We start from the raw sequence: 23,127 nt of genomic DNA, 5'->3' as shown, positions 1-23,127 counted from the left end.
CCGATGTTATTAGCATTTTCGGAGCCCGAAAAACCTGGTTTGCCCGCGGTGTCCTGAGATCTTGCACTGGCACTGGCAGTGAGACTCGACTGACCGACTCCGAGTTCCCTAACCCGGCCGAGATCCAGACTCGATATGAGTAGTACTTGTGAGCGCTTAGGATTACTGACCATGGTCCATGTCTGCCACAATCGTCACGTGCGTATGTGACACTAGGGTGTCACAGTGTTCCTCCCACTTCACGCGCCGAGCCACTGCTTGCTCTCCTTTGCACAACCTCCTCTTTATATATCACCATGGCGGCGAGAAAGCTGCAAAGTGAGTTGTCAATGCCGGATGCTCATTAGGGTGTATGCTGAGATTGTTGTAGCGGAGATTGACCGCACCCTCAAGAAGGTGGCTGAGGGTGTCGAGCTCTTCGAAAGTATCTACGACAAGATGCAAGCGTCGACAAATCAGACGCAGAAGGAGAAGCTCGAGACAGACCTTAAGACACAGATCAAGAAACTGCAACGACTGCGCGACCAAATCAAGACGTGGGTCGCGAGCAATGACATCAAGGACAAGACTGCACTGCTCGACAACCGAAGACTCATTGAGACGGTAAGCTCACTTCACACATCATGCATGCGTGTGCTGTGCTCTCTATGTGCGAGCACGCGTGTAGTACCATGCTCCAGACTACACTGCGGACGCTGACTTGCCCTTTCTGCCATGTCGGACGCGGTCTACAGCAAATGGAGAAGTTCAAGGCGTGCGAGAAGGAGATGAAGACGAAAGCGTTCTCGAAAGAGGGCCTGACGCAACACGCGAAGCTCGACCCGAAGGCGCAGGAGAAGCTGGAGGTGACGCAATGGGTGAACAACCAAGTCGAGGAGCTGCAACTGCAGCTTGAGCAGGCGGAGGCAGAAATCGAGACGTTGCAGGGCGGCGGGAAGAAGAAGAACAAGGCAGGAGGGGCCGCTGCTGAGCGTCTCGAGACCCTCGAACAGCTCAATGAGCGACGGAAGTGGCACATTAGCCGTCTGGAGATTATCCTGCGGTTACTGGACAATGGCACACTACCGACAGAGAAGGTGCTCGGGCTGAAGGAGGACGTCCAATACTTTGTCGAGAGTAATATGGTGCGTCTGTTCCAGTGGTTTGGTGTGGCATTCGTGACCTCCTGGTAGGACGAGAACTTTGATGAGGACGAGGGCATCTACGATGAGCTCAACCTTGATGAGGAAGAAGAGAAGTTCGGCTTGGCGAACGACGACGATAGCGATGAGTCTGAGGCCGCGAGTGATGGTACGTGGTCATGTGTGATTTCCGTCCAGAATTTGACGACATTCGTACGTAGACCTGCCTCCACGGACACCAAGCAAGAAGCACGATGAGGAAAGCGTAGCAAGTAGTAATAAACGTGACGGAAGTCCTGTGCTCAAGAAGGCGACCGTAACATTACAGCTACGAAGTACGTTTCGCGCCCTTCCCACAACACCTCAATGTTCACCATCCGCAGAGCCATCAATAGCGGGCGAGAGCGCGGTAACACCTGCCGGGCGCAAGAACACAATTGAATCCCCATCAGCGAAACCACCAAATGCAAACTTCGCCGCACAACCCATGGCAAGTATTTTGAAGGTGGGGCTTCCTCCACCGCTACGGCCGGCACCACTTCCCGTGCGTTACGCTGCAGCGGCAGCGGCAGCTGTTGCACCATCTACACCACAGTCAGCGGTGCAGCCACCATCAACACCGTCGGCAACAATAGCATCGTCATCCAACCAGCCTGCAGCACCGACGGCCCCGTCAATAGCGTCGACAACAGCAGCATCGTCACTCACACCAGATCAAGTCTCGGCTGTTACATCCTCGCCAAGTTTGACACATTTGTCCGTCACAAGCCCGATGCTGTCGTCTGCAGCATCGGTGTCTGCGCAACACGCGGACGGCTACACAGACTCTCCAGCATTATCGGAAGCGGTACCGAGCTCGATAGGTGGTCCTGCAGCGACGTCGTCACCTCAACGCATCCAGCGTAAAGGTTGGTGGTGTTGTGTTTGCGATTATATGGACTCGGTCGAACTTACCCTCGTCAGCGTCGACATCATCACCGACAGCAGTGCAGGCTTTGGCATCCGTAGTAAGTTGTTGCCTTGTCTGAGCACGGGAGAGTAGTTTATTGTGTACGCAGCAATCACCCACAGAAGCACCGCCACAATCACTAGCAAACGGGCCACCACAACTAGCACCGGGCGCGATTCCTTCTGCAGGCTACTCACCAATGCCCCAACAAGCACAAGCGTATCCTAGTTCGTCGGCACCTGCAGCAAACGCACAATCGAGTAGCTCGTCACCACTGCCACCAACTCAACTGCCTCAATACCCTCCTGGAGTGAAGGCGTCCGGTGCAGGGCCTGCACTCGACCTTGAACACAGTGTACCACCAGGCGTCATTCCACAGCAGAACCTAGGCGTACAGCGGCCTGGCTCGACAGTGCCCACGCAGATGCCCCAGCAGGCGCCACCAGCGCGGCCGAGTGCGTTCCCTGGTTCGCTCTCCGACCTTGTTGTCTCCTTCGAAAACGTGAAACAAAAGGGTGCGTGGTGGCACAAAGCATGTGTGGGCAGGCGTGCTGACGTGCGTATATATAACGCGTCTGCAGCGCCCCACCGGATGTCGAACCTCGACCAGGTGCACAAGCTCTTGCAGGGCAGCTATTCCAGCATGCCGCAGCCGCAAGACACCGAGAAGTACGTGAACTGTTGATGTGCGTGTTCGGTGTGGTGACTGACGTTTGTGGCGGCGTGTGTGATACAGGCCGAAGTATTACGTGCCGAGGAACCCCATACAAACTCCGGCGTACTACCCACAGACACCCAACCCGATCTTGAACACGGCGGGTATCTTCTCGCAGCTAGACGTTGAGACGTTGTTCTATGTGTTCTACTACCTCCCAGGCACATACCAGCAGTACGTGGCGCCGACGTCAGGTAACTCATGCTATGAGCTAACGTGTGGCCTACAGGTACCTCGCAGCCAAGGAGCTGAAGAGGCAGTCATGGCGTTTTCACGTGAAGTACTTGACATGGTTCCAGCGACACTCGGAGCCTCAGGCGATCACTGAGGAGTACGAGCAGGGAGTCTACGTCTACTTCGACTGGGAAGGCTCCTGGTGTCAGCGCAAGAAGAGCGACTTCCGCTTCGAGTACCGATATCTGTCCGAAGACTGAGCTGCCGATCCATATTGTACCACCCGCACAGCGCGCCCCTTCTTTCTGCCACCTATTATCAATCTCATTTCTCTCTTCCTTGAATGTTTATTTTCCCCGCTACGAGTGCCGTTGCGGGACTCGTGTATAGTATACCGTCATTGCGACTTACAGCGGACAATGCAATACCGTCAGCATCTCTCATAACCATATGTCGACGAGGGCCCCGAGCAAATGCGAATAGTGATAAGAGGTAGGCTATGCAGATGTCTATGATCAATCGAGCTTGACGACAGCTCCGATGTCCTTGAAGGTCTTTTCCAGCTTCTGGGCATCCTCCTTGTTGACGTTCGTCTTGAGCGTTTGTGGCAGCGACTCCACAAACTTCTTGGCCTGCGGGTGATGTTCCATCAGCGAGAGCTCTGGAAGGATGACGGAACGGCGTACCTCGATGAGGGTCAAGTTGGGGATCATAGCCTTCACCTCCCGGATGATTTTGGGCTTCACAGCGGCGTCGAAGGACTCGAGCGTGACGTTGAACATTGTCTTCTCCTTTGGCTTCTCCTATAATGCGAGTATACGTTGAGCTCATGGGCATGTAAGCAACTTGAGAATTACGTACCTCCGGTGCCTCTGCCTCTGCCTGTGCAGGGGCCGCGGCCGGCGCAGCTGCCGGCATGGCAATCTCCTGGATGTTCAGTCTTGACTGGCGACGGGAACCGAGTGAGCATAATTTGTGCGGTCGAGGATGCACTCTGTTGACGCACCTTCAGGAGAGCGACCAAATCGGCCGCCTGCAGCAACGTAAGACCAGAAATGTCATCCACGATCTTGTTCAGCTTAGGGTCAGCGGCTCCAATGGGTGCTGGCGGCGGAGGTGGTGATGATGGGTCCGTTGCGGTCGCGGTTGCGAGACATCTTGACGAGCTCGCGAATGCGCTGGGGCTAAGATACAGTCAAGACGGGTGCAACGCTGGCAAGCCTAGAGACGTACCGAGCCACGCGATGTGTGCGGGCAATCGCCCTCAAAGCAGAAGAGCACCGTGTCTGAGCAAATGATAAGTGGTGAACAGGTGTGCGCGCGGACGACTTACGGCCATGTTGTATACGCGGAGTCGCGGACGTCGCTGCCAGAAAATCCGGGCTGCAAAGGAACAGGTCGCGTCCGAGCCAGCCACGTGCATCTCACGTGCATGGAGTCTAAGCCGGAGATGCGCCCCGATCGACGGATCACTGCAGCTGGGATATCTTATCAGATACTTCGCACGCTCCCAGCCCTCGTCGACATCGCACTAGCCCCGCAGATATCGCCACCGAAGCTGTACCTTTTTGCAGGCCCTCAACGCTTGTCGGCGACAATTGTGCGGACAAACATCGATGAACCAGCTAAATTTGTCCGTATCCAATCAAGGCTTTTCTACTATGCGATCTCATATCCCGAGTTCGGCCGAGGGGACTCGGAAGAGGTCCATCTCAGCCAGAAGCTCTGGGATCTAAACTTCTGTCCTGAAGGCCTGACAGCGACATCTTGACTCGGATGGCGACGTTGACAGGTGCGAATCAACGTTTCATCAACCCCGGTGCCGATGCGCCGCGCAGGCGCACCAGATTGATCGTATATAAGGTAGTGCTACCAGTGCAGCCTGAGCACCACCTGCAGACGACTCCGAGTCCCGAACCCTACAAGCGCTGATCATCTCTTTCGTACACACATCTCAATGGCTACCTCGCCAATTCCTGTTCTCATTGTGAGTGCAATCGGGACTAAACAATATGACTTCCAGCTGATTACTGCCAATGTCGTGATACAGGCAGGTGCAGGGCCCACGGGACTCGTCCTGGGGCTGACGCTCCTTCAGAACGGCATTCCAGTCCGCATAATTGACAAGGACGCAAATCGCCACCCTGGCCAACGCGGTGCCGGCTTGCAGGCAAGTGCTCCTTGTACGACCCATGGATACGGTGTTTACTCACCAGGGACCGTGCATTAGCCACGGACACTAGAACTGTTCCACTTCCTCGGGGTCATCGACGATGTGCTCGCAAAGGCATTGTTCATCCAACCGAGGCGCGAATACAAACTCCCAGGTGGGACAGAGGTACTCAAGACATTAACGTTGGTTACAATTGAGGAGCCAACGCCTTCAACCCCCCACGTGAGTCCAATACATAGCGATTCATCTAGTTCTCCAAGCAACTTGAGCACACGGTAGATCAATGGGAGGCTGCTAGGCCAATACAACACGGAGGCGATCCTCCGTTCGCACATTGAGCGCCTCGGCGGCACGGTGGAATACGGCACTGAGCTACGTGGCTTCGTGCAGCACCCTGACCGCGTCGAAGCGGTGCTTGCCACCAAGGACGGCGAAGCGGAGAAGACGGAGACCGTGGTCGCCCGCTGGCTTGTGGGCTCGGACGGGGCACGAGGTAAGCCGTCAGTGTCTCTGAACGTCCGGTACGCCCATACATTTCAGGCGTCGTCCGCAAGCAACTCGGCTTGTCCTTCCTCGGTGAGACTCGTACAGAAGGCCAGTTCTTGATCGGTCTGGTCGAGATCCAGGGACTTGTAACCGAGGTAAGTGTCAAGTCGGCTACTACGCTGCCAGCGTCCCCCGACTTATCGCAATACCCGGCAGTACTGGCATCAGTGGGGCGATCTGGGCCGTGGCGGGTGCGTTATACCTAACGTATGCACTAGCGCGTAGAACCATCTAATATTTCCGCAGTCTGGTAATAATGCCTACGGAAAGGCCCGGCTGGTTCAGCTTCATCTTATCTGGGGCCGCGGATGAGGAGAAGCTGCTGGTAGACAGGGATGCACTCGTGGACGTATTCCACAAGCGGGTCGAACGGAAGGATCTGGTGTTCGGGCAAGTCGAGGCGGTCTCGTTGTACAGGTCAGTTTTGTCTACACATCACTGGGCGAATCAATTGACATGGTCGGCCTAGACCGAACATCCGCATGGTGGACAAGTTCGGCGAGGGCCGGGTCTTCGTTGCTGGAGGTGAGTCTGGCAGTTACTAAAGACGTGGTGAACTTGTGACCCACGAACACCGTAGATGCGGCGCACGTTCACAGTCCTGCCGGTGGTCAGGCAAGTCGCACCCGTCGCTGATCTCACGAATCTGCCAGTGGTCTGACATGTTGTCCAGGGCTTAAACTCCAGTGTCCAGGATGCCGTGAGTATTGCGATCTCCTCCTGACATCTGCGCCGAACTGACTGAACCGCACCCAGTTCAACCTCGCATGGAAGCTCAGCCTCGTCGAGAAGGGCATCGCCTTGCCCTCCCTGCTCGGCACATACACCGAGGAGCGCCTCCCCGTCATCGCTGTGATGCTGCAGAAGAGCACGAAGCTCCTGGACGCGATGAACAAGAACGCCGAGGAGGGCTGGAAGCGCGGCGGCGACCTAAGGATGCTCGGCGTCAACCACCGCTGGAGCTCGATCGTCGTCGACGAGCGCACGCCCAAGGCGGAGTCGCCCGAGAGCGTCAACCCATACGGCTCGGGGAATGACGGTGAGCTCAGGGCAGGCGACCGTGCACCAGACGCGCCGGGCCTCGTATCGGTGCGTGGAGGGGCGGACGGCGCGACGTCGCTGTTCAATGTATTCCGGCCTACGCATCATACGGTGATGTCGTTCAATCTGCCCGCGGAGGAGACGGAGCAGCTTCTGCAAGCGGTGCAAAAGTACCCGGCTGGATCCGTCAAGACGGTACTGGTCTTCCCACAGGGCACGTCCGACCCGCAGGTCGCTGGACAACCCGACCTTGCGGTGGTCGACAAGGACGGTCATGCATACGCAGGATACTTGGTCACCCCGGAGAAGCCGACTGTTGCTATTGTGCGTCCGGACGGAGTCGTCGGAGGGATTGTGTACGACTTGAGCGGCTTCGAGAAGTACTTCCGAGGCGTTTTCTCTGCGGTGATTGGTGATGCGTTGTGATAGTACCCGCGCCCATGGTTTCGAATTTCGGTGACATGTACCAGTACCAGTAGCAAATGCTAATCACGAGTCTCTCGCCACTCATCCTCTCCGTTCGAAGGCCCTTGGAAAGAAAGCGACCCGTAAGTGTCTCAAGTTGATCTCGAATATAGCCGTGACGTACAACTGGCACATACATAGCAAGTGCGAGACCTGCAGGAGCATTATAAATATTGAACGCACCTAAATGATGTACGCCGCGATGAACCGCTCTAAGTGCCACGTACGTGCGCGATTGCTGAAGCTGCGTTGCTCATATTGCCAGTGGCGGCAAGTTGCGGCCGTCAAGCGTCGCATTGCTTGCGATTCAAGGATACGATTCGTACCGGCGGTCGGCCCCGATGCGATCTACATCTCGTCGTTGTTGAACTTGTAGTATACGTCACTTTATCAGGAGCGACAAGGACAACCATCGGCGCACTGCGTGGAACGGCGAGTCCAAACCTACTATACGGGCCCTGTTGCGACTCGGGCCGAGGAGAGACGTAGGTTTTCCACATGTCCTGGGGTCCACACTTCTCTCATCCGAGTAGCGACGTTGACAGCAGGCTGTGGCCTAGAATGATCAGACACTTGCGCCGACGCGCCGCGCGTATCGCTGGGCTTGTCGATTCTCAGCTTCATGGTCTGCAAGGAGACTAAAGCTAGTACGTACGCAGCCGTTCGAGCGGCGTATAAGAGGCCGACTAGGACTCTGGGGTAGCCCTGCAAGAGCGGCTCTTCCAGCTTCAGCAGACGACCATTCGGGCATCATATTTCCGACAACGCAATGAACAACACCTCGCCAGTTCCTATCCTCATCGTAAGCGCGGCTAAGAGTGAACTGTTACAATTTCGTGCTGATCATCTTCGACGTTGTGACATAGGCCGGCGCAGGGCCCACTGGACTCATCCTGGCGCTGACGCTCCTTCAGAACGGCATACAAGTCCGCATCATTGACAAAGACGCAAATCGAGACCCGGGTCAACGAGGCTCTGGCTTACAGGTGGGTGATTTGTGCATAGCCAACCGTGCTTCCTCACAAAGAACACGCAGCCGCGGACATTGGAGCTGTTTCGCTTCCTCGGCGTCCTGGACGATGTACTTGCAAAGGCATTGTCTGGCTTTCAGAGGCGCCAATACAAACCAGGTGGGGTGGAGACACTCAAGATAACGACAATAGCTCCCATCGAGGATCCCACTCCTTCGACCCCCTACGTAAGTTTGATCGTCAACATCCAGTAATCTTTCCTTGATTGACATGAATATGCGGTAGATGAATGCGAAGATGCTGGGCCAGTACAACACAGAGGCGATCCTCCGCTCACACATCGAGCGCCTCGGCGGCTCCGTGGAGTACGGCACGGAACTGCGTAGCTTCGTGCAGTACCATGACCGCGTCGAGGCGCTGCTTGCTACTAAGAACGGTGAGGCGGAGAAGACTGAGACCGTGGTAACCCACTGGCTTGTAGGTTCGGACGGGGGCAGAAGTGAGCCGTCGGCGCTGCTAGCAGACAGTGTCTGGTTTGTTGATACAGGCATAATGCCGCAGGTGCCGTCCGCAAGCAGTTAAACCTGTCCTTCGTTGGAGAAACTCGTACGGAGGGCCAGTGGAAGGCGGTGCTCGGTCTGGTCGAGACGCAGGGACTCGGTACCGACGTAGGGGCCAAGATATACACACTGTTAGCGCGCTCCATGACTGACCACAACACCCTGTAGTACTGGCATCAGTGGGGAGACATTAACACTGCCGGGTGCGTTGTCCCTCTCGTATGTGCGGGCGCATATGACCATCTGATATCTTCGTGCAGACTCGCGATGATGCCCACGGAGAGGCCCGGCTGGTTCAGCTTTATGTTCAAAGCGGCCGCGGATGAGGATAAACTGCTGGTGAATAGGAATGCACTTGTGGAGGCCCTCTACAAACAAGTCGAGCGGAAGGATCTGGTGTTCGGGCAAGTCGAGGCGCTCTCGTTGTACAGGTAAGTCTTGTCCACACGCCGTAGGCCGGCTCACCTAATGGGTACCTAGACCGAACGTCTGCATGGTCGACAAGTTCAGCGAGGGCCGGGTCTTCATTGCTGGAGGTGAGTGGCAACAAGCGCATAGTGATTTGACTCACGAACGACGTAGATGCGGCGCACATTCACAGTCCCGCCGGTGGTCAGGTAAGTGGAACGCCGACGTCGTTGAGCTTGAAAGTCTGTCTGACATGCTGTTCAGGGCCTGAACTCCGGCACTCAAGATTCCGTGAGTGTCGTGGCATTGCAACCACGTCCTCCAAGCTGACAAACCGCCAGTTCAACCTCGCATGGAAGCTCAGCCTCATCGAAAAGGGTTTGGCCTCTCCTTCCCTGCTCGCCACGTACACCGAAGAGCGCCTCCCCGTCATCGCCGCCATGCTACAGAAGAGCACGAAGCTCTTCAACGCGATGCAGAAGAACGCCGAGGAGGGCTGGAAGCGCGGTGGCGACCTGCGGATGCTCGGCATCAACTATCGCTGGAGCTCGATCGTCGTCGATGAGCGCACGCCAAAGGCGGAGTCGCCCAACGACGTGAACCCGTACGGCTCCGGCAACGACAGCGAGCTCAGGGCGGGTGACCGCGCGCCGGAAGCACCGGACCTCGTGCCGGTGCGCACTGGAGAGGCGGACGGCGCGACGTCCCTATTCAACGTGTTTCGGCCTACGCATCATACGGTGCTGTTGTTCAATCTGCCCGCGGAGGAGACGGAGCAGCTTCTGCAAGCGGTGCAGAAGTACCCGGCTGGCTCCGTTAAGACAGTGCTGGTCTTCCCGCAGGGCACGTTCGACCCGCATGTCGCTGGTCAACCCGACCTTGTGGTGGTCGACAAGGGCAGTCATGCGTACGCAGGGTACCTTGTGTCCCCGGAGAAGCCGACGATCGTGATCGTGCGTCCGGACGGAGCTATCGGTGGAATTGCGTACGGCTTGAAAGGCTTAGATAATTATTTCCGAGGCGTGTTCTCTGTGATTGGCGAAGCATTGTAGTGTTGTAGATATACTAGATGCTAGTGCTATGCGCCACCATAACCATCGCCATTTGCATCGTCACCACTGTCGTCCTCGGACGGTTCCGGCGTCAGTGAAACGGAGCGTTGCCGCTTGCGCTCGGCCGACACCTTCGTGTTTGGCTGGTGAGCTGAGGCTGCTGGCATCTTGCGCTTTGGCTCTGGCGGTGTGAAGTATCGATAGTTCCTCGCGAGAATGCGCTGGAATTCGATGTCGTAGTCGATGCATTTCATGGCATATACGACAATTTCCTAGACATATTAGACTGTTCTGTTAGTACGGCAAGTCCGCAACCAAAGGCAGTGCACATCACCTACCTCCTCTCCGCGCTTGAAGGCAGCTGTGACATCTTGCCAAGTCAAGTGGCTCCGTGCCTCCTCTAGACGCTTTTTGTCATTGGCAAGTGTTGATACTTGCTCTCCGCTCGGTACTCTGCCGTGTACTTTACGGAAGAAGACTCGGGCAGATGTCAAGTGTCCCCATGACTTCACAAGAATATCTTTTCCCCACGTCTTCTGCACCTGCAAACAATGTTCACATTACTAGTATTCTGAAAAAAAACACAAATACTACCCATACCGCCACTGGCTGGCTTGCAAATTCATCTGTTGTTAGTGGGTCTGTGTGGTACAAACGGTACTGCCCCATGTAGCACCACAGGGACTTTGGTTTGTGCTTGATTCGCACCACCAAACGCTACAACTTGCGAGATCTATCACCTTCACCTAATGAGAAATATAATCCGGGGTCGCCAGGATTGACTGGAGCGTGGGGGTTGAAGGTGGGCTTGAGGCACATGAGGTCGTTGATCCCATGTACTTGGACCTTGTCTTTGTCGATGGTGGGGAAGGTGCCCACAAAACTACCACCGTAGAGGTTGTGGAGGTAGTGCTTGTTGAACATGAAGTTGACCGTCCGTTCGTCCAAGTCTATCGGGCGCCGATCCAGCCCTACAACCTTCAATCGATCGGTGACGACTTTCCAGCTGAATTGGCTGTCCTTCTTGAATTTGACAGTTGGCTGTGAGACTACTACATCAGCAATGATATACTTAGTAGAAGTAGGTGCAGACATACATTCTTGAGCCGCAGGGCTACTTCCCGCAACTCTTCTTCAGACAGATTCCGGTCCGAGTCTGCCGGTCCGACCTCCGGCAGGAGACGCGAGTCGTCGATGGGCTCCGCCTTCACACCCACACCTGGGAACACGCTCGATCAAGACTACGGTACCGCTTGTAGTGACACGCAAACGACGTACCTAGTATGCCCTCTTTTGACTCCGCGGACGAAGGGTTTCGAGCCCGCTCTTCAGCGGCCCGGGACGCTCGGAGCCTCACCTACCGTTACCCGCTAGTCCGTGGATGAGCGCTCGAGCCACGCGCCTCCGCCACACTGCCAGCGCCGCGCGTCGCGTCAGTCTTGCGGCAGTCCCACCTCCGTCAGACGTTGTCGACGCTTCCATAACTGTACCAATGCCCATTGGGCCGATCCGTCGAACGAGGGGTTACAGCAATAACCGCGACGGCAACAACCAGCACGGCGGGAAAGTCCGTGAGTCATTTCCCCGGCGCGCGTGTTGCAACCCTACAGAGTACTACTGTACCCAGATCCCCTCAACGACTGGTTGGCCGGTGTCTTGCGCGGGTACTACAAGACCAATGTGACGGGCTATGTGGAGATCCGGGCGAGGCTTAGAGAGGACCATGGGGTTGATATCGGGTGTGTACATGGTGTACTCCATGTGAAGCGATGGTACTGACTTGAACGCAACCTCGAAGTCGTACGAAGGTTGCCGAGTATTTACGCACACTTGGCCTAAGTGTCCGCAAATGCCAGTTGCCCGAGACAGAGCAGACACAGCTCGTTGTCGACGAGATGGAGCGTGATCCTGCGAACGCAAACGGACCTCGCTGGGTGAAGTCGACGCTCGCTCTCAAGGGCGTACATATTCCGCGGTATGGCCGCGGTAGTTCTATGATTTGATACAATCCGATCACTGACGATAATGTAGGTCAACGGTAGATCGCGTCATGCATGCCTACGCACCACAAGGGTTTGTAGATCGCCACCCGCTCTCACGCCGCAAGACACTCGTTCGAACACCGCTGACCTCTGTCGGCCCAGACGAGGAATGGTCGATTGATGGTCATGACAAGCTCGCTCACGCGGGCTTTGGTATCTACGGCATTGTCGACAAATGGGGTGGCGGGAAGCTGCAGTTCAACGTACTCCCATCCAACCGTAAGGCGAAGGCTTGTCTGGTGGTATACCTTCGTTGTGCGAAGGAGCGAGGTGGTACGTCACAATGTCACGTAGTGTAACTGTGAAACTGATCAAACATTCTCAGGTGTTCCTGTTCAGGTTACAAGCGACCATGGTTCGGAGACCGGGGACATATTTGCCCATCAGACAGCATTACGGTGAGTCTCACGTACTACAGTGAATACTGTGAACTCATTCATTGCAGCCAGAAGTATGCGCCGGAGCTCGATTCCGATGTGATCCCTGCGTACCGGTATACATCAAGCCCGCGGAACATCACAGTTGAGCGACAATGGCGCCCCTTGTTCCAGAAGTGGGGTGTCAATGTCCTGGCCGTGTACAATGCTGGTCGCTACAGTGCAGACTTCGACGCGGGCAATTACATGCATGGGTAAGTCCTAGATCTCCATATGGGCTTGATATACTTGCTCAGCTATACTCATAGGCAGCTCGCGAACTGGATCTGGTTCCCGCTCATGCAGCGCGAGCTTGACGCTTGGTGCAACAGGGAGAATGGTCAGTACATCCGTCATCAGCCAGATAAACTTCTGCCCTCGGGTGCGAAGCGTTTGGACTTCTATCGTACACCTGCAAAGTGGGGTGGTAAGCCTTGTCTTGTTCCTGTTCCTCAGGCTGAGTTGGAGAGACTGCTGAGCAAGGCTGAGAAGGAGGCTGAGAAGGATATGGAGTATGTAGATGAAGAGTATGAGGCCTTGGCTGAGGAAGTACATGCAGCAATTGGTAAACCAGAGATAACACTAGATACAGCTTGGATAGTCTTTAGGCAGATGGTTGCTGCTGTTGAGGCAGAAGCTTAATACTGTCCTAGCATTAATATACTGTGATTGATGAGACTACTCAATGGCACTTATGAACTGTGTAACAGTCTGTAGTGAATACACACATCATATGAGGACTTAGCAACAGTGTTGGGTGGTCAGATAATGGGGAATGACTCACAGACATTGTCTCATATGGCCCAATATCAATCACACAGGGAGTACAAACCCCAGTTTACATGAAACAAAATTAGATTTGGTATGAACTAAAAGGCTGTAAGTAAATGGCTAAAGGAGTGTTGTATGTTACTGCTGGATCCATCTGCTGTGCATATTACACCAGGAGCTTCACCTAGACTGCATCTACACAAAAGGCTGGAGCTTGAGTTTGGAACAGAGTCCTGAGCATGCATGCTGTAGCTTGAAGGCCAAGATAGCATCTGGGCCTTGATCTTGGGGCCCTTCATCACCAGAGATGCTATGGTAGAACATCAATACAGTCAACAGAGACAGCTGAACAAGTCATGCTCACGAATGGATCACAGGATCATATATTTGCAACTTGGCCCCACCCTCTGTTATGCTTGCTGAGGTATTCATCAGCTATCAGTAGGATGGACAAACAAAGACTGGACTTACTCTTGAAACTTGCATACACCTTATCACCACCACAGCTATGAAAAGTATAGTGTGAGAGGGCTACAGTGAGGTCATTGATCTCAGCATGGATCTCTGGTGCAAGGTTACCAGATAGCTCCTCAGCAACAGCATTTGGGCAGCAGTCTAAGACTGTCTTGGGTACTTCACTGCTGTCCTCAAGTTCCAAAGCAATGAAGTGATTGGGAACTTCAATGTCTAAAACTGAGGGAATGTTAGCACTGATCTACAGTGAAGAAAATGTTCTCTTACACCATGCAGACTGCTTTCCCAGCACTGTCATAAACTCTGACAGCAAGCCTCCAAGCTTGGCTAACCGAAGGACTTGAAACTGCGCAGCATCTAGCGTTGAGTTGTAGACATTGAAGCATTGGGCTCCGAGGAGAACAGAAGCATCATCGTCAACAAGAAGCTACAGGATAATTCTTAGTAGGCGATACTGTACACAACAAAGGCATACCTCTCGCACTCTGCTTGAGTTGCCAGCAGCCAACGGAATATGAAGCTTCCCCTGGAATGCATCAACAGATCTCTGAAGTGACCATGTTCCATCCCGAAGAACAGGCTGCTCGCAGAAAAATGTGATTGCGCGATGAAGGGTGATAGGACGCAATGGTGATGATTTCGATGAAGGCTTGACTAGTGGCGCCTTACGGCGTGCAGTACCTGTGAGAAGATGGACCTATTAGCGTGTAGATGATACATAAAAGACATGCATACGCCGAAGTTGCTTCCTTGGTCGTGCTGGCTCAATAGGCTCTTCCTTCACCTCTACCTTCACTTCAACCAAACCGTCATCAAGCTTCTCCTTCTTGATGGGTGGAGGTGAGGCTGAGTCAGACAACCGTTCCTTGCGCTTGCGAGAAGTCTTGCGTTGACGGCCACGGCGATCATGATCACCATTGTCATCAGACGCCGCGTCGTGACGCTCAAATGGTCATGAGCTTGTACCTTCAAGGTCTACAAGAACAAACTCACTGGACGAGTGCAGCTTATTGGCACGAGAACACCAATGGCGGGCGAGAAGTGCTTGATCTGATGCTCACTGAAGTACAGCCCCTTCCGTTGCGTATGCATGTCCCAGAACTGCCGTACAGACCCATAGTTCCTCGGCTTGATCTGACTGTACTGTGACGTGATCTTCTGCTTGAAGGTGAGGCATATATCACCGCTACAACTGATGGTCAGGAAATCAAACAAACACGGCCAAAATACGTACAACGCAATGACGGCATCATCACCATACACCTTCCTCCACTGACTATCCTCGCTGTTCAACTCCTCCATGACCTTGTCCACCAATACATCCATTTGCTGCCTCATGACGGTGAGAATGCTATCACTTGGAACCGATGACTAATCACTCACATCATTCAGCGCAACATCGCACCGGAATGCTGGGATACAAGTACCCGATGTTTTGCCATTCTCATTCATCAACATGACGTCGCAGTGGAATGTCAGCAACTGGACAGTTGACGTGGATGTCTTCAGTGTGGCAGCCCTCTGTTGGCCCTGCCGAAGCTTGCTGAACTTCGCTGTCGTAAGCGTAGATGAAGACGAGGGCGCAGCCGGGATGCTCATCGACCTCCCCTTCACTCGGTAAGACGTTACCGTCTTCCTATGGCGATTGATGGCGTTGTCGATAGGTTCCAGCTCCGCATTCTCCACTTCCTCCTCCTCGTACTCAACAACTTCAATATCCGAAGACTCGGCGATCTCGAGCGGCGTGTTCTGATTTCCATTTCCGGAGACAATGCGAGGGCCCTTTGCAGGAACAGGGCGTTGTCGAGACGGTGAGGCGGTGGTGTGGCGCAGCTGTGACTGCTGACCGCGTCGTATGGCCGTGCTTGACGTCGACGCTCGTACAGGAGCCGCAGCAGTCCTTGACGTTGATGCCTGTGCCACGGCTCCACCAAGAGACGGAGCGCGCGCTTGCCCCGCTGCGGACAGTCTCGAATTAGCTCAATACATGAAAATAAGGTTAATAGAGGACTCACCGGAAGGCGCTGCCGCGCGTTGGTCTTTGTCCACACAGAGTGCACAGAGTTCTGCCTCCAGGTAGCGGAACGTGACTCCACACCCCCCGCACTGCAGCAGTTTCTTTTGTACAACATATCATCAAGCTATGCATGAAGCAAAATTCAATCATTGTACGCACCGAGATCAGTTCCAAAGCCGCCGCATCTCCCGCACCCTGCCGTTTCTGACACTTGGAGCAGTCATCTCCGTCCATATGTCGGAATGATTTGCCACATCCTGAGCAGAGGCCCATAGGTATCAAAGAGTAATATAAAGAAATGAGTGTGTTGCGACGAGAGAAGACGAGTACCAATCCCCGCCGTGAGCGACTCAGAGCAGACTGAGGTCTCAACGCGAGGACGGCGCGTGTGGCGGACGCGTGGCTCGAGCGCTCATCCACGGACTAGCGGGTAACGGTACTCACCGAGTCCTCGTACGTCGGGACAAGAACAAAGTCTATGAGCTCACGCGAGCGTCCTTTGATCCGGGACTTGAACAACGCGTCGTCGAGAGGTTCCGGCGCCGGCTCCTCCTTCTTGCGCGACACCCTCGGGCGGTTGTCGCCCTCCGCGGTGAGGTCTAGGCTTGCGATCTCCTCGACTTTGGGGCTCAACATAATGTCCACTGAGCCGCGGCGTGGGGAGCTAATGAGCAAGGTTGAAGGAAGTGGGAAGACGAGAGCCCCGTGCGGTGCGACACTGAAATGAGCGAGGCTAAGCAGCAACACTAGTGAGACTCGGGCGTCGGTCGAGTTGAACTTGAACTTAGAATTGCCGCCCGAGTACTGTCCTTCCATACCTGGCAGGGCATTCGCGCCGCCCACGAAACGCTCTCGGACTCTCGGTGTCTGTGGACTGCTGCTGGATTATGGGTGCACTAAACGCGTTTTTTTGCAGTCCTGCTATCACACTCCGTTCTCAGCGAAAGCGAAAACATTGTAACTACAGCCGAGTTACATAGTACGCTGAAGATGCCGCTGCGACTATAGTACTGGTACTATGACCGTCCAGAGTGTTACGTTCATCAACTAGCGCTATAGTCACTACATAAGGGGCGAAGAACTCATTCTCGCGAAGCATGAGGGAAAGGGATGCTGCACTGCACCGATGCTATAAGGAGCGCTTCAATTTCCCAAATCTGCAACGAGATGCGTAGCTTCGTCGTGATCTTGCGGTAATCATAGCGATGCACGGTCACGTCGCTGAATATCGCGAAGTTCTGTGATGGCGAATCCTGATACGGTCGGCAGAAGCAGGGGTTGATAAAAGCGTGTTTAAGCTTACCGCTGGCAGTCTCTCGAACATTGCACTTTGCGACAGATCTGAGAACAGACGAACAGCAGACATGATGATATCGAGATGGGCGGAATACATGCCTGTATTGGCCAAGAACCTCGTTGACAATTCGAGGTATGTTCCTATCAGACGAGCAGGGTGGCTGGACCGCCGGTCTGTCAACCTTGTCCGCACGAATGCACGAACACAGAGCGGGCTCACCTTGTCCCCGATGTTCCCTTCGTCGCAAGATGACAGGGGCTAGCAGGTCAGACAGCTGATACGCAGTAGAGCAATGTCGAGTGGGCATGGTGGGCGGGAAGGCTGACGGAAGGATCTGTTGATCTGAATGGGGAGCGGAGGGCGGTCTCGACACTGACAGGCAGCAGCCACGTTCCGCGACCGAAGAGTCGGAAGCCCTGCCAATACACTCCCCAACCGAACGTCTCCCATCACCCGCCTATAAACGGGCCCTCCTCTGCCAGCCCCCGCCCCGCCCCCCGTCCGGATACCTTCCTCGTCGTCGTCAACGTCGTCAAAGTCGCCAGTGCGGTGAGTGAGCTAGCGTCTTCGAGCCCCGCATCCAACAACGCGCTTATTCATATTCTCCGCTGCCGCCCCGCGTCACGCGTCCATGGTCGATGTCATCTCCAGACTCCAGCACCTCCAGCAGCAGCCTGCTCGCTGCCTGTCAGCCCCCGCACATTGCGCATACACTCACTTCCGCCCAGCATAAACGCACCCATACACCGCAGGAACCCCCTCAACGACTAATTCACGACAGTGCAGACGGCGATGACCGAGCTACACGAGATTACTTTCCGGTGGTGCGTAAACAAGCCCCTCTCCGGACGATCGTACACGCAGGCTGACAGGCACACCCATCCTTCACAGGCCCTACACCGACGCCCACAACGTAATCGTCACGGGCTCCTTCGACGGGGTGAGTCTTCCCATCCACCGCGCGCGTCCGTCGCTGACGCAGCGGACCGCTATCCTCCCTTCGACGTGACTATATGCGTGCTGGCAGTGGTCGAGCTCGACGCACCTCTCTAAAACGCCCGCGGGCTTCGAGGGCACCGCGCGCGTGCCGTGGGGCACGAAGGTCGTGTACAAGTACATCGTCGACGGCCGCTGGACCACCGCGGACGGCCAGCCCACCGAGGTCGACCCCATCGGCAACCTCAACAACGTCTACTCCGCCCCACCCGCCCCAGAGCCGAAAGCAGAGGAAGCGGCGAGCGCAGGCGTGGTGGACACGGTGAAAAACGCGGTCGCGGGGCTCTCGCAGACCGCCGCGGCGATGGTCGAGGCGATGGCGCCTTCCGTCGAGAGTCCGTCGCCCGCCGCAGACTCCACACCCGCTGTGAAACCCACATCGTTGTCTTCCCCGCCCGCAGACCCGCAGCCCGCGCCATCACAGGTAGAGCCGACACCAACAAGCGAGCCCGTCGCACCAGGGGTTGTCTCACCGCCCTCCGAGCCCGCCGCGCCGGAGCTCGCACCGGAGGCCCCTGTGCACATCCTCCCGCTCGAACCCGCGCCCCCTGCATCAACGATCGTTGAGGGCACTTCGGTTGACCCAGTCCCAGCTACGAACGGAGTGAATGGCACGAGCAAGGCGTACGGCGGGATAGACGGGGAGAACGCGCCGTCGACGCACGAGGTCGCGGGGGAGTCGCTCGTGGGCGAGGCGAAGCGCGAGCAGGCGATGGAGGGCGAGCCCGCAGTGGTCGTCCCCGAGAGCGCCGAGAAGCCCGCCACGAACGGCACACCTGCACTGGAAGAGGCGAAGCCCGCCGTGAACGGTTCCTCCGAAGAAGCGAAGCCCACCACCAACGGCACCTCAGAAGCGAAGCGCGCCCCCAACGGCACCCCCGCGCCCGCCTCCCCGTCCCCACCGACCACACCCAAAGAAAAGTCCAGCCGGATGCGCTTCCCCTCGCTCTCCGCGCGGCACAGCCGGCGTTCGAGCTCGAGCGCGCACGCGTCCCTCACCGACCTCGGCGACTCCCCCACGTCGAGCCCCGTGAGCAGCCCGAGCAAGGAGAAGCTGGAGACGCACGCGAGTCGCGCGGGCGCGGGCGAGACCGTCAGGAGGAAGCGGACGAGCATATTCGGGAAGCTGAAGGGGATATTCGACTCGCCCGGGCACGCGAACGGGCATGGCAAGCCAGCGACGAATGGCGCGTGAGCGTGCCTGTTGTGGAACGAGCGGACGGGGAGTGGTGGAAGTGGATAGACGGCCGGGCGTAGGCTCGGCGTTACGACTCGTCATGCCTGTAGTTAGTTCTCTGTGTCTCGGTTCTGCGTCTGCGTTTGTTCTCTCGAGTCCCGTCTCTGGTTTGGATTACCCCTCTTGCTAGTCAGTTCTCTCGTAGATAGTACATATTAACTCGGTATGTTGGCATTCGCCTTCAGCTGGATCACATGCATAGCGGACAAACGCGTCGATACGGCATCTTGCCATTCACATTCATAGGATCGGTCCCCCGTCGTAAGCCCCGTCAGCAATGTGCTTGATGGTGCCCGGAATGCGCGTCACGCAAGAATTGGTTGGGGGGAGAACATTGGGGTCAAACGCGTGTACAAGATACAATTGAATCGAACAAACACGCCGTCAACGAAGCAGGAGCATTTGGGCGCACTCTACACATGCGAAGGGGGAACAAGGTGGAGCGGGCAAGAAATGTCCGAACGCAACAAGTTGACGAAGGGGAGTACAGTAACGGCAAGCCGAACAAGAAACCAGCCAGACCGACCAGGCAAGCAGAGCCAGACCCGCACCGCATTCACGCCTTCCCGCCCTTCTTGTCCGCTTTCCACTCTTTGAAGATCCCGTCCAGGCTCTTGTACAGCAGATGCGACGGCAGCGAGCGGATGATCTCGCCCGCACGCTCCTCCACCTCGTGCTTCCCATTCTCCGGCGAGACACGCTTCGCGTACTCCACCGCGAGTCGGAAGATCGCCAGCACCGCGAGCGAGACGTGCGTCTGCTGCGCGCCGTGCGCTGCGCCCGGCGAGAGCGCAGTCAGTAGCGGGCCCGCGAGATTCGGCGAGGCCACGGCGGGCGTCGCCTGCTGGAAGCCTGTGCCCGAGCGCTCTCCCCGTACTAGCCGGAGGAGGATCTCGAGAATGTTGTCGGTCTCGGTCATGTGCGTGCGGAGGAAGCGCTGCCGCTCGGTTTGTTGGCCGATGTTGGAGTTCTGCGCCCATGTCTCGAGGACGGTCCAGATGGTGGGGGCCTGCAGACTGCGTGAGGACAAGATAGGTGACGGGGAGCGTGAAGGACGAACCGGATCGGGGTCGACGACTTGGATCTTCTTCTCCCAGCCTTCAGCCGCGTCGCCGGCGACCCAGAACATGCGTCCGAACATGCTCTTGAGCCACTCGTGGACATCACCGGTCTTTACCCATCGGGGCTCAGACAACGGACGTTGACGATCGAGCTGGGCGATCAGGGTCATCTTCGTCGGAAGCGTGGCTTTTGAGAATGGCGGCACAGTCGGATCAGCTTCCATGGCTTCCGACATCTCGAGAGGCAGGTATGATGCAGCTGCCTCCGAATAGGCTTCCATCTGTGGGAGGAAGTGAGCAAGAGAAGTTGCTGATGATGAGGTGCACGAACCATGATACCCTTGTATCCCCCGGCATCGTCTCTGTCGACGTTCATGTACACCTCGATACGAGCCTCGGCTCTGAACACCTTCAGCGACTCGACAATCTCAGCGTCGACCACCATTCTGCGCGTGCCCGCGGCGTATGCCGCAGAGAGACGGTTCGCAGATGCAACGCGGCCAGACTTTCCGGCCTGCGAGCTAGATGGATCGGGAGCGTAGGGACCACCATTCGATAAGAACGATTCGTCGACCTGGTAGGAAGTCTCGTCCGCAGGCTGCGTTTGATCCATGGCGGATTCAGTAGGCGCAGTATCTTCGCGGTCTTGTTTTTTGCCTTGTACGTCTGTATCGGGCACGGTAGAGGCGAGCGATTCCGTAGCTTGCAACGGCGCAACTCCAGCCTGTACTGAAGCCTGAGCATCACCGTTCGAAGAAGGGTTAGTGACACCGACAGCAGAAGATACGGATGCTGAATCCACAGAAGTAGGAATGCCGGGAGATGCAGATGACGGAGCGGGTGCAGAGCCATTGACAGCATTGCTAGAAGGGTCTCCAGCCCCTGATGAAGCGCTAGGGCCGCTGTGCGCCGAATTCTCTGGGCCAGGGGCAACTTGTGGATCGACGGACATACCGCCCTGTTCGGCAGACGGTGCATGCTCGTCATGCTGCTGTTCGCCCGCATCGTGAGCACCCTCGTCGCCACCCACGTGGTACTCGTCATGACCCTCTCCTTGAACATCATCATAGCCAGAAGTGTCTTTAGAATGAGAGAAAAGGAATCAGTGGTGCGAACGCAGCCGTTCGAGCGCGCTCCGCGTCCGCACTGCACGGGCCCGAACGAAAGAGGGAGCTTACCATATTCGCCCTCCGCGTCTGCGTCAGGATCATGATACTCGTCGCCATTTGCATGGTCTATGCCCTCGCCCTCCCCTTCTTCGCCGCCAATGGCAGCCATGAGCCAGTCGCCTTCGCTGGCCGATTCCGCAACACTCGGCGCGACGCTATCGCGGCCGAACGCAGTTTCAGTCCCATCCATACTAGCAACATCATGCTCGTGTCCCATCTCTGAGGAATGCGGCGCCGGCGGGGGAGGACCACGACCATCCTCGACATCACCATCATCATCCTCCAGTTTTTTACGCTTGCCCTTCCGAGAAGTGGAGGGTTGAGCATATGGAGCGGCAGACGAAATGAGATGCGAATCGTCAGCAGTCACAGGCGTGTGGAAGTAAATGCGAACCCGCGACGGCGGAGGGGGCAATATGGCCGTTGGCTCCGACTTAATGACAGAGGCCTGGCTAGGGCCAGAGACATCTCCAGACGCTGACGCCGCACCTGCAGCAGGCGCGTCGGACGTGGTAGCTACAGGCTCTGTCTTGACAGGAGAGTCGCCCGTGCTTTGAGCACCCGCAGTCGCAGTAGACGAAATAGCAATCGGGACGTCCTCCGTCTTGACCGGTGCATCGGCAGCATCAGACTTCGAGACACTCCAGCTCCAAGAAAGCTCGGGAATCTCGAGCCCCACGATCTTAAAATCGGTCAGCGTGCGCCGATTCTCTTCTTTCTTACCGGACGAAAACCCGGCAGAGGCTACGCTCGCGTTGTCTCTGCCGTGGCTAGCATGAGAATCATGCCGAGCTCCGCGCGAAGAATGCGTGAAGCCCTGGTTGCGGCCGCGGAAACTGTTGTTATTCGAGTAACTTTGGTGCTGTTGGTGATGGTGCTGCTGCTGCTGATGGTGTTGGTGTTGGTGCTGCTGCTGGTAGCCTTGCTGGTGGCCGTGCTGGTGGAAGTTACCGCCAGCATTAAACGACCCACCTCGACGGTTGTCTCGGTTGCCGAAGCCGCGGTTCGAGCTGTGGCCTCTGAAGCTGCCGCCGCCCTGTCCACCTCCACCACCTCGTCCACCCGCGTTGTTGAATCCTCCACCCCGTCCACGGGCAGCACCCCTGTTCATGCCCATCGGCCCACCGCGACCGCGACTACCCTGGTTGGTGCCGCCGCGTGCGGCATTGAAGCCTCCGCGACTACCGCCCATAGGTCCACCTCCACGACCAAAGCCCTGGTTCACGGGACCTTGCTGGCCCTGCCCGAACATGCCTTGCTGCTGCATCGGTGGAGGCGGCGGCGGTGGCTGGAACTGGGGAGGCGGAGGCGCGGGTCCACGGTTCTGGTTCGGCCCGTCGAACCGTTGTCGCTTCGCTGGAGGCGGCTGAGGAGGCGAGGCATGATGGAAACTGCGGTTGTTCTGGCGTTGCTGCTGCGGCCTTTGTTGCTGCTGGAAGAACGTCTGTTGCTGTTGTTGCTGGAAAGGGGCG

The 23,127-nt window shown here is 56.4% G+C and overlaps 9 protein-coding genes across 9 annotated transcripts; 5 read left to right on the top strand and 4 right to left on the bottom strand.

Moving 5' to 3' along the window:
- Positions 1 to 296: 296 nt before the first annotated feature.
- C8Q71DRAFT_698286 (Not1 N-terminal domain, CCR4-Not complex component-domain-containing protein) lies at positions 297 to 3,219 on the top strand (the record flags this gene model as incomplete). Its single annotated transcript, XM_047920011.1, has 11 exons — positions 297 to 318; positions 371 to 603; positions 735 to 1,124; positions 1,173 to 1,290; positions 1,343 to 1,456; positions 1,574 to 2,029; positions 2,085 to 2,143; positions 2,180 to 2,585; positions 2,652 to 2,739; positions 2,807 to 2,959; positions 3,015 to 3,219. 11 exons carry the CDS (start codon positions 297 to 299, stop codon positions 3,217 to 3,219), a joined length of 2,244 nt encoding a protein of 747 aa, XP_047784499.1.
- Positions 3,220 to 3,474: 255 nt separating this feature from the next.
- On the bottom strand, positions 3,475 to 4,298 carry C8Q71DRAFT_793373 (60S ribosomal protein L7/L12-like protein; the record flags this gene model as incomplete). The annotated part of the gene is made up of 6 exons (XM_047925470.1): positions 3,475 to 3,591; positions 3,646 to 3,762; positions 3,821 to 3,904; positions 3,966 to 4,143; positions 4,193 to 4,245; positions 4,293 to 4,298. 6 exons carry the CDS (start codon positions 4,296 to 4,298, stop codon positions 3,475 to 3,477), a joined length of 555 nt encoding a protein of 184 aa, XP_047784498.1.
- Positions 4,299 to 4,487: 189 nt separating this feature from the next.
- C8Q71DRAFT_729615 (monooxygenase) lies at positions 4,488 to 7,229 on the top strand. Its single transcript, XM_047922042.1, has 12 exons — positions 4,488 to 4,751; positions 4,823 to 4,946; positions 5,010 to 5,129; positions 5,190 to 5,354; positions 5,412 to 5,625; positions 5,673 to 5,773; positions 5,835 to 5,869; positions 5,925 to 6,095; positions 6,148 to 6,203; positions 6,259 to 6,293; positions 6,352 to 6,378; positions 6,435 to 7,229. The coding sequence occupies exons 2-12, from the start codon at positions 4,917 to 4,919 to the stop codon at positions 7,143 to 7,145; spliced, it is 1,665 nt and encodes a 554-aa protein (XP_047784497.1). The 5' UTR covers positions 4,488 to 4,751; positions 4,823 to 4,916; the 3' UTR covers positions 7,146 to 7,229.
- A 593-nt stretch (positions 7,230 to 7,822) lies between these two features.
- Positions 7,823 to 10,188, top strand: C8Q71DRAFT_10163 (monooxygenase). Its single transcript, XM_047916262.1, has 11 exons — positions 7,823 to 7,986; positions 8,051 to 8,170; positions 8,221 to 8,382; positions 8,441 to 8,654; positions 8,717 to 8,823; positions 8,884 to 8,918; positions 8,976 to 9,146; positions 9,196 to 9,251; positions 9,298 to 9,332; positions 9,388 to 9,414; positions 9,465 to 10,188. The coding sequence occupies exons 1-11, from the start codon at positions 7,954 to 7,956 to the stop codon at positions 10,173 to 10,175; spliced, it is 1,671 nt and encodes a 556-aa protein (XP_047784496.1). The 5' UTR covers positions 7,823 to 7,953; the 3' UTR covers positions 10,176 to 10,188.
- A 112-nt stretch (positions 10,189 to 10,300) lies between these two features.
- Positions 10,301 to 10,970, bottom strand: C8Q71DRAFT_10238 (uncharacterized protein). Its single transcript, XM_047916264.1, has 3 exons — positions 10,776 to 10,970; positions 10,514 to 10,717; positions 10,301 to 10,461 (listed from the first exon to the last, which is right to left on the bottom strand). Exons 1-3 carry the CDS (start codon positions 10,842 to 10,844, stop codon positions 10,426 to 10,428), a joined length of 309 nt encoding a protein of 102 aa, XP_047784495.1. The 5' UTR covers positions 10,845 to 10,970; the 3' UTR covers positions 10,301 to 10,425.
- Positions 10,971 to 11,539: 569 nt separating this feature from the next.
- On the top strand, positions 11,540 to 13,379 carry C8Q71DRAFT_729605 (uncharacterized protein). The gene is made up of 7 exons (XM_047922041.1): positions 11,540 to 11,746; positions 11,803 to 11,914; positions 11,974 to 12,150; positions 12,207 to 12,490; positions 12,543 to 12,615; positions 12,663 to 12,848; positions 12,903 to 13,379. The coding sequence occupies exons 1-7, from the start codon at positions 11,557 to 11,559 to the stop codon at positions 13,273 to 13,275; spliced, it is 1,395 nt and encodes a 464-aa protein (XP_047784494.1). The 5' UTR covers positions 11,540 to 11,556; the 3' UTR covers positions 13,276 to 13,379.
- Positions 13,380 to 13,470: 91 nt separating this feature from the next.
- On the bottom strand, positions 13,471 to 15,820 carry C8Q71DRAFT_729603 (uncharacterized protein). The gene is made up of 9 exons (XM_047922040.1): positions 15,262 to 15,820; positions 15,113 to 15,207; positions 14,872 to 15,064; positions 14,614 to 14,821; positions 14,354 to 14,559; positions 14,146 to 14,305; positions 13,876 to 14,097; positions 13,769 to 13,823; positions 13,471 to 13,714 (listed from the first exon to the last, which is right to left on the bottom strand). Exons 1-9 carry the CDS (start codon positions 15,475 to 15,477, stop codon positions 13,600 to 13,602), a joined length of 1,470 nt encoding a protein of 489 aa, XP_047784493.1. The 5' UTR covers positions 15,478 to 15,820; the 3' UTR covers positions 13,471 to 13,599.
- A 1,873-nt stretch (positions 15,821 to 17,693) lies between these two features.
- C8Q71DRAFT_9766 (uncharacterized protein) lies at positions 17,694 to 19,614 on the top strand. Its single transcript, XM_047929229.1, has 4 exons — positions 17,694 to 17,745; positions 17,844 to 18,016; positions 18,084 to 18,132; positions 18,220 to 19,614. The coding sequence occupies exons 2-4, from the start codon at positions 17,985 to 17,987 to the stop codon at positions 19,381 to 19,383; spliced, it is 1,245 nt and encodes a 414-aa protein (XP_047784492.1). The 5' UTR covers positions 17,694 to 17,745; positions 17,844 to 17,984; the 3' UTR covers positions 19,384 to 19,614.
- Positions 19,575 to 22,868, bottom strand: C8Q71DRAFT_864563 (uncharacterized protein). The gene is made up of 4 exons (XM_047928265.1): positions 21,665 to 22,868; positions 20,818 to 21,536; positions 20,486 to 20,767; positions 19,575 to 20,434 (listed from the first exon to the last, which is right to left on the bottom strand). Exons 1-4 carry the CDS (start codon positions 22,845 to 22,847, stop codon positions 19,982 to 19,984), a joined length of 2,637 nt encoding a protein of 878 aa, XP_047784491.1. The 5' UTR covers positions 22,848 to 22,868; the 3' UTR covers positions 19,575 to 19,981.
- Between the last annotated feature and the right edge of the window lie 259 nt (positions 22,869 to 23,127).

Source organism: Rhodofomes roseus, assembly GCF_022264815.1.
Source record: "Rhodofomes roseus strain CIRM-BRFM 1785 chromosome Unknown C8Q71scaffold_1, whole genome shotgun sequence".
NCBI classification, from domain to species: Eukaryota; Fungi; Basidiomycota; class Agaricomycetes; order Polyporales; family Fomitopsidaceae; genus Rhodofomes; species Rhodofomes roseus.
This window is presented reverse-complemented; position numbering and strand designations above follow the sequence as displayed.